Source organism: Physeter macrocephalus, chromosome 18 (assembly GCF_002837175.3).
Source record: "Physeter macrocephalus isolate SW-GA chromosome 18, ASM283717v5, whole genome shotgun sequence".
NCBI lineage: Eukaryota > Metazoa > Chordata > Mammalia > Artiodactyla > Physeteridae > Physeter > Physeter macrocephalus.
The window spans coordinates 51,962,564-51,971,710 of record NC_041231.1 but is presented as its reverse complement, the minus strand read 5'-3'; the positions used below and the strand labels follow the sequence as shown (position 1 = coordinate 51,971,710).

Below are 9,147 nucleotides of genomic sequence, written 5' to 3'. Positions count from 1 at the left end.
CTTGTTAAATGTTTCTTGTATTTTCTCCATTCTATTTCCAAGATTTTGGATCATCTTTACTATCATTACTCTGAATTCTTGTTCAGGTAGACTGCCTATTTCCCCTTCATTTATGTGGTCTGGTGGGTTTTTACCTTGCTCCTTCATCTGCTGTGTATTTCTCTGTCTTCTCATTTTGCTTAACTTACTGTGTTTGGGGTCTCCTTTCTGCAGTCTGCAGGTTCGTAATTCCCACTGTTTTTGGCGTCTGCCCCCAGTAGGTAAGGTTGGTTCAGTGGGTTGTGTAGGCTTCCTGGTGGAGGGGACTGGTGCCTGTGTTCTGGTGGATGAGGCTGGATCTTGTCTTTCTGGTGGGCAGGAGCACGTCCGGTGGTGTTTTTTGGGGTGTCTGTGAACTTATTATGATTTTCGGCAGCCTCTCTGCTAATGAGTGGTGTTGTGTTCTTGTCTTGCTAGTTGTTTGGCATAGGATGTCCAGCACTGTAGCTTGCTGGTCATTGAGTGGAGCTGGGTCTTAGCGTTGAGATGGACATCTCTGAGAGAGCTTTCACCATTTGATATTATGTGGGGTCAGGAGGTCTCTGGTGGACCTATGTCCTGAGCTCGCCTCTGCCACCTCAGAGGCACGGGCCTGACACCCAGCTGGAGCACCAAGACTCTGTCAGCCACCCAGCTGGTCTTGCTAAAGCTGGGCCGCCTGCAGCAGCCTGACCAATGGAATATTCAAATTGGAAATGTCGCCTTAGCACTGGGTGCTAGAGGAGATCTCCATCGCTCCATACCAGAAATAAAAAAGGATGGACAGCTCCAGCCTGAGAGGCTTGTCTGCTCACCCGCTGGGGTGGGTGGGGGCTGGCATGGTGGGTTTATTTTTATTTATTTGTTTGTTTAGATTCTTAAGTTTGTTTTCCTGCCATCCCGAAGGGGGCAGTCATCAGCATTTGGGGAAGTGTTTTGATTTGTCTTCATCTTGGGCAAATACAAAGATTAGGGGTTGATGTAATGCATAGGAGTGGGGCATGTTACAGGAATAAGCTTATTCAAGTCATTTCTGATTTGTGTTGGTTTTTTAAAATGCAATATTATTTTTACTCATTTTAAAGCATCCTTAGCGCCAAGAGGACTGTTTGGGAGGAGCCTCCCTTGTCTCCACTTTGATAAGAAAATTGCTCCTCCTGGGACAGCTGACTTTCCACTGCCTGTGATGGGTACAGAGTTGTTCAAAGTGCACGTTCCAAATTCAGCACTCCTTAGCTTCGGAGGGGATTTTGGCTTTAACAGTTATGTGGTTCATCTGTCTCAAACATTTGTTTTGACTCTAGCTCCTGCTTGCTTTACTTTTTTAAGCTTGGAAAGAACAAACCCAGAATAGTCTGGGCCTTCACTTCCAAATGGGGGTTTAAACAGAAGTTTAAAAAGGCACTTGCTTTGTAGCACTTGCCTTGGAACCCCCACGTGTGCCGGTAATCACCTCTATTCCCTCAGACTGCTGGTTGCCAGCCCCTATCCGTCAGGTAAACCGCTGCCCCAGCCTTGCCAGGCCATCAGCCACGATTGGCATCTGTCCTGGCATCCCGTGTGCTCCAGGTTCCTTAAAGGCTGTGCGCTTCATTCATTGGGTTTATGCTGCCCACCTGCTCAGGCTCAGTTTCTGTGGGTTCTTCGGGGGGTGGGGAAGAGGGGACCTTGTCTGTGCCTTGTTTGGGGTTCCCTGCCTCAGGCCCCCTCTGGTCCATTCTTACATTGGCAGCTGGGAAATCCTGGGCAAGTGCTATAACTTCTCTGTGTTCCAGTTTCCTCCTTGTAAAATGGGCATAAAAAGAGGAGCTACCTGGCATGTAACAAACTATTACTGAGTAGGGGCCATCTGTGGACTCCGTCTTTACAACCATCGACACTGGTAGGCCAGCCCCAGTCCTGTAAGGCAGGTGTTATGGCTTCATTTTTCAGGTGAGAAAATGGAGGCTTGTAGAAAGGCCAGGCTGTTTGTCTCATTACCCCATAGCTGTTACATATCCGAGCAAATCAATTGGGACACCGATGCCAAAGCTTGTGCACTTTCTATGCTGCAAGCCCGTGTGCTTTTCTTCATGCTGAGGAATTCCATGGGCCCTGTCCCAAAGGATTCCCCTCTAGGAATAGCACTGTTTTTTCTGGTGAGGCTCAGGCTGACTCATTCTTGAGTGGGGCCAATAAAGTATTTCTGGGGAATAAACTCTTTCTATTAACTCACTGGACCAGGTTATTGAGAAGCCCTGCTCACCTTTGACTCCTCAGTTAATTAGAGAATTTGGAATCAAGTGCTTTCAAAATTTACCTGAACTCTCTATTAACTGAGTTAACACAGAGCTTATCAGCTCACAGGGGTCACACCTCACGTGGCTGGAAGAAAGGAAGGGGGTCTTAGATGAATACCAAACTTCAGTCAGACATAGAACTTGACGGGTCATCTCAGTTTGACAAACACAGGAGGAGGTAGCAAACGGGAAGGTAAACTTCACACTCTCCCTGGAGCCCAGCCTTAAGCCCTGACCAGATTTGCGGATTTGCTGCTCCCACAGGGCACTATGTTGGTGGTCAGAGAAAATGTGGCTCCAGAATAAAATCGAATGCTGTGTGATTGCGAAGAAGGAGTCTGAAGGCCAGGGAGGCTCACTAACTTCATGATCTGATTTCTTCCTGCCAGCCACACTGCATATTACAAGCAGGGCTGGAGCTTGGCTCCGCTGGCCAAGCTCCCAGGGCCAGGACAGCCGAGGTATGTCTGGAAAAGAGCGGGCCTTTGCCAAGGCAAGCATCTCCCATGCCAGGCAGACCAGCAAATAAGCTGCCTCTTGAAATCCCTTCATCTGAATCCCCGAGGAGCCAAGGCTTGTTGAAGTACTAAGTGCAAACTCAGGAGCTACTGAGTGCCCAGTACTGAGAATATAGAGACGAACGTGCAGAAACCAAGTAGGCTTTCTTCTTGTGTTCTAAAAAAATGTTAATTGATGTTTTTCTGATCCTGAGAGTAATGTGTCTTAGTAAAAAAAAAAAATTTAGAAAATTAAACTGAATCACTCAATCTCTGGGGAGAAACCTTGATAGGATTTTATGGAATTGGATATGTCTGCTAGCCAAGGAAAAGTGGGACTGAGAAAAAGGCCAGTTTTGTGAATCTTCTTAAAATAGGGTCCAGAATTTCATATTAAAATTTTTTCTTTAAGTTTTGATTGGGACTTTACTTGAAAAATGAAACTAAAGATTATGAAAATAAGTTTATGTTATTCTACACTTAACAGCTCTTGTAATATTGTAATTATAATGGTCAAGGCTACTTAAACCCAAGGCAAAAGTTTATTTGCTTTATTAGCATCTTTAAAATAGCAGTGCATTAATTTCTGAAATGAAAGAAGTAACTGAGTGCTGGGTAGGCAGCTTTTGGATGTGAATATTCCTATTATAAGGTAACATTCTTTGCTTCATATTTTGCCTTTTTTTTTTTTTTGAGGACAATCACAGAAGGGTCATTTTTATGATGGTACATTTTTCCCAAACGCTTCTCTTGATCTTTTAAATTTAAAGCCTTATCTTAAGCATCTTAAAGTGTTAACATCCAAGGATAATTTTGACTTCTTCAACAGTTAACTGATCTAACTCTGCCAGATCCAGACTTAAGCAGAGACTTTGAGTGGTTTGAGCAGTTTCTGAGCATCACTTTCATTGATTTCATGAAAGCCTGCACCTTTGCAATAGGTTTTAGTAGATTTGCACTGCATCTGAGTTGGATGATCAGATTCTACACTGTCTGTCAATCAGGGACAAAGGGTAGACAGTCTATTCACTGGTCCACATTCCCCATCAGCTGAGAGCTGGTACTCATAAGTCTTGGAACAGTGCTGAAGGTAAGTTCTCCAAGCTATAGTCAATGTAAGCAATGATTGAGGCACAAAAGGAATCAGAGCCAAGGAGAAGCCTTGTCCCTAGAATCTCTCCCATGTACCTCCTGGTGGGGTACCATGTGCCTGGTGGAGGTAAAAAGCACCCTCCCCCCACTAGATCACTATTCCTAATGCCGTCTAAAGCCAGGGCACAGCTAGTTTAGCCACATCACCCCAACATTCATCTTTTAAAGGTTCCCTGAGACTTCTTTGACTACAGGATGCCTGCCTGACTATGGGGAGTCGGGGTGGAGGTGGGCGGGGGTGGTACCTAGCTCCATAGCGACCCTGTTTTTTAAGGTTATGCCCCAGGCAGGATCTAAAACCAGAGCAAAGGGGGTGCTGATACTGCTTTGAGATTAAGTGCTCCCTGATGGGGGCATCTATGCTGACTTTATAACCAGTAGTTAGAAAGTTTTTCCTTTGGTTAGTATGGATTTGAACAACATTCGTTAGCATGTGAGGGTTCCCCTTCCGTTCCCTCTCCTCACCTGGGAACAAATGCCCAGTACTTTCCAGAAGCTCTCAGTGCCAGCAGCCTCATCTATAAAGAGTATTGTCTGAGGTCAGGTTCACCAGAGAAGATCCTGAGATGGGGATTCCTGGGCAAATGATTTACTGCAGAAATACTCTTGGGAGAAAAGGAGTGAAGGGAACAGAATGGGGCAGAGGACAGAGGCAAACAGGGATGTGCTCTTAGCCTAATCCCATGGGGGCTCTGGAACATGAGTTGCACAGCACAGCTGGTCTCACCTTGAAGCAAAGGGGCAGCCTTTTGCACCCATGTCAATCATAGGCTGCAGAGGAAGGGTGTTATAACCTCCCAGGCAAAGCAGCTCCCATTCAGCCAGGGACTGGAAGTCATCTACTAAAGGGGTTCTGGGTGCAGCACTTGTTCCGTCCACACCAGCAGTCACAGTGTTTGCTGAAGACCATGCTCTGGGGGCCTCTTTGCCTTATAGCTGCAGTGAAGAGTGGAAAACGGAATTAAAGCCTTTCAGTCAAGGGGACTTACATAGCCATGGGAGGGCTGTTCTGGTGCTGACAGGTGCAGAAGGGTGATCCGTGACATTCCTTCCTGTCGCAGCGTCCAGGAGCGCGTGAGTCGTGACCGTACACTGAGCGCTCTCATTCCTACAGAAGTCTTTGGTTTTCACTCTCTTTGCTTGTCCCCCACCCCAAGATCCAACCGGAATTCTGTCATTTCTATTAGACTGAGTAGGGTGGAAGAGAGATGTGGAATAATGCAATAAATGCTGGTTTAAATGTTATTTCCTCGCATTTTGGAATTAACAGAAATAAGGTAGTTCAGCAGTTCTCAGACAATCAAAAGCAGTCCTAGATCAAAGCTGACTAAACAGAGGTCCCCTCAAGTTCCAGAGTAAATTTTTAAAGCCTCAGTGAGTCCTTCACATCCATGTAAAACCTGAAGAAGTCTTCAGGGTGATACATCTTTGAGAACGGATAGACCTTTGACTTAAATTGAAAACCTCTCTCCTGGTTTGAAAGGGATTTCCAGTGAGATATTGAGCTTTGGAACTGGGTTGAGTAATATAATTTATGTATATCCTGGGATGCTCTTGAGAGCAATTACACCAGGATGACAGACGTAAACCAAGACTGTCCCAGGGAGTTAAGGTCACCTAGACTTGAGCTCGCTGCCTCTAATGCCCACAGGCCAGTTAGCTAGGATTTAGAGTAGGTTGTACTTGGGCCAATTGTGGACATTGCTTCCTGGGTGAGGAATTATAAGGAAGAGGATGGTGACAAGAGGCCACCAACAGTGAATCATTAGGACCAATCTTTGGGCCATGCAGTTCGTGAGACAGCATTTGAGAAATTATTCACTGGTTTTCCTTATTGAGATTGCCGCTACATGTTCTCGAGATTCCAAGAGCAGCCCCTCACGCTGCCCTGTAAATGTCTGTTTCTCTGCTAGAAGATGTCCCCCTTCTAAGCTGTGAGCTCTTCAAGGGCAGGGACTAATGTCATTCAGACCTGTGTCCTCAGTGCTGATCGTGGGAGGTAATGTGATGACTCAGCCACTCAGTGGATGCTCAGGGTCCGTTCCAAATCCTGTGCCATGCCCATATTAGATATGCAAACTTACCTACCACCCACAAGTGTTTGGGGCAAGATGGGTGAAGGAAACCTTGGAGGAAGGGCTGAGGAAAGGTGTTCCTGACAGTGGGAACAACTAGGCAAAAGTGTGGAAAGTGTGGAAATGAGACCAAGAAAAGGATATTTGTAGAATAGTGACGTATGTGCTCAGAGAGGTAGGGGCCAAATGGGTGCCAGTGTTAAGATTTTGAGCTTTATTATGTTCATAATGAAGAGAGGTATTTTAAGAAGATTCCTCAAGCAACCTGTAGAATGGACCAAAAAAAGGCAAACTCATAGCAGTGGCTCCCAAAGCATTGCACAGTGGAACACTTACTGTATCACCTACCATGTATTGAAAATGCTTATCTCAGGCCCCACAATCTCAGAGTGTACTCAGGGTCTACTCAGACCACTGGGGCGTGGCCTGGGAATCTGTATTTTTTAAGGCACTCCCAAACCAATTTTAATGCAGGAGGTCCCAAGCCCACATGAGGGATGCTGACTAAGGTCATGGAGAACCGTTAGAAAACTTAACAGTCACCGAGATCAGTTATCCCCATTGGATATCTAGATTGGATGCTGAAAGATAAGCTACAGTTTTCTTTTATATTTATACATCTCCTATGTTTTATTTCCTTGTATTTCTGGTTGTGTTGCTGTTGCTTTGTTGCTATTTTCTAAATAAAGTCTTATTGATGTTTAGAAAACAGACAAAAGTACACAAATCATTAGGTGCCCAGCTCAGTGAATTTTCACTATGATCACACCTGAGAACATCCCCAGCACCCCGAGAACTCCCTTCCACTTGCCACCCGCCAATTATTATCTTGACTTCTAATCCCACAGATGAGTTATTTGTTTTTTGTCATTTCTACTTTTTGTGTTTGATAATGTTCATAATATATTAGTGTAATAAATAGTATATGTGTATAACATGTAACTAAGTAGGTATGTTGTGGTAAGTGCTCACATTTTTTTTTCTGATTAGACACACAACTTAAACTTATTTTATTTCACCCATCTACCTGGAAGTGTGGGTCTGGGCTGAGGTGCAGGTCTTAGAAATTGGAGGAGGGAGCATGGGTGACATTTCAGAGCCAGAATCCACACAGGTTGGTACCTTTTGGATGCCATTGTGTGTTGCAGGGTTGCCAAGGCCCTCGAGAAGATCAGGGCCTTGGTAGGGGAAGGAGATAGGTTTTAGAGTCAGTCAAGAATAACCTTGAGGAAGTCACATGACCTCATTGAACTCCAGCACCCCAACTTCTAGACATTTAGCCAGTGCTAGTTCTGTTCTGTGCCTTCTCCTTTTCCCAAATCTGCAAACATTCTGCCTCCCCTCGGAAGTCTTGATTTGGCCTCAGTGACTTGGAGAGGCCTGTGGGTTATGGCCTCAGTGACTCGGAGAGGCCCTGTGGGTTATGAAGAGCCTCCTGCTTTCCTTTGACTTTGGTTGTAAACCATGTGTGCAGGTGGAAAGATGGCAGCTCCCCGCGGCCCCTTTCCTGGTTTTCTCGTGCCTGTCTGTAGAGTCCAGCCCAGGCCAGCTATGCTGGGAGCCCTCTCCTTGCCCTTACACCCACCCCCACCCTGGGAAGTCTTGCTGAGGGTGCAGCTCAGCCCTCATTGCTTCATGCTTTAGAAAGAATCTCTGTGTTTTCCTTGGTGCGATTTTCTTAGCGTTTATTTTTCCTCAACTAGTAAGGTTTTGAAAGGCAAGATTAGGGTGTGAGTCAGAAAGGCGACTTGGATGCCTTTTAATGCAAACCTAAGGAAGCATCCAGCTCGCCTGTCTGTAGAGTCCAGCCCAGGCCAGCTATGCTGGGAGCCCTCTCCTTGCCCTTACACCCACCCCCACCCTGGGAAGTCTTGCTGAGGGTGCAGCTCAGCCCTCATTGCTTCATGCTTTAGAAAGAATCTCTGTGTTTTCCTTGGTGCGATTTTCTTAGCGTTTATTTTTCCTCAACTAGTAAGGTTTTCAAAGGCAAGATTAGGGTGTGAGTCAGAAAGGCGACTTGGATCCCTTTAATGCAAACCTAAGGAAGCATCCAGCTCACGTGTGGGCTGTCCCGTTTCACCAGGAGAGCACCGGGGTTCAGAGCCAAAGGGTTGATTAAGAATGAAGAGTGTTCTTACTAATAAGAACCTGCTGTATAAAAAAAAACAAAATTCAAAAAAAAAAATAATTGCTTTTTAAAAAAATCACATTTTAACTCTTTTTATCCCTACATCTTCCAAACTTTTTGACCCCAAAACTCTTTTTTAAAATGTAATACCCACAGAACTAATGTTTTATGGAAAACAGTTAGGGAAACTCTGATATACAATAACAAACATGATTAAAAAAAAAAAAAAGAATGAAGAGTGGTTTTGTCCTCTGCACTGTCTTCCCAGAGAACCTCTGGCAAGGGTGGCGGGGCGGCGAGTGGGCAGTCAGAGGAGGATGGGGACTTGGCCTGTCAGAGGCATCTCATTCCAGCACAGCCAACAGTGGCTGTTGTCTGAACACTTCCCTAAAGCAGGACCATGTCTGCTGAAGCCTGGATTTGCCTCCCTGGGGCTCCTCCACACACCTGTCCTGGTGCAGCCAGCCCATCTCTTGGTACTTTTTGTCTTTCAGGAGGAAATGGGCATTTCCTGTGAACTGCTGGAATCGGACTTCCTCAAATGCAGTGTGGGATTCCCTTTCATGAGGTCAAAGTCGAAGGTAAGGGGCAGGGACGGGGCACTTCCTTGGCAGCGCCCCCGGCCCTTCCCACCAGCCACTCATTCTGCAACTGCCTCCCCGAGGTTTCGTCCACACCCCACTGCAGCGGGGTGGCCAGCAAAGCCCTGCCTGGGCACAGCCAGCCCTGTCCATGGCCATCTCCAAGTCTGTTCCGGGGGGCCGTGAACATGTGGTCCTTCCCCTTGATCCATGTGACATACCGCACATGTGAGACACACACCACGGCCTTTGTACTTTGTCAAGCACCATCTGGTTGGCCTCTTAACATTTTATTTTCTGGGACATCCCATGCCACTTTGAGTCCCTGGGACCACATAGGAGAAGGTGTGGTCTGGGCTAGTGATCTACAGTCCTGGCTGTCGCCTCCTGGGAACTCACAATTTTTTGAAGAGACCT

At 46.1% G+C, this 9,147-nt stretch overlaps 1 protein-coding gene across 6 annotated transcripts in view; it reads left to right on the top strand.

Moving 5' to 3' along the window:
- The window catches only part of ITGA9 (integrin subunit alpha 9), a 363,861-nt gene that overhangs the window by 276,073 nt on the left and 78,641 nt on the right, over nt 1-9,147 (top strand). For all 6 annotated transcript variants that reach the window (XM_024132323.3, XM_028478504.1, XM_055080233.1 and 3 more), the window contains exon 19: nt 8,644-8,730. In XM_024132323.3, the coding sequence (XP_023988091.1) occupies nt 8,644-8,730 (87 nt within the window). The remainder of the gene's footprint in view (nt 1-8,643; nt 8,731-9,147) is intronic.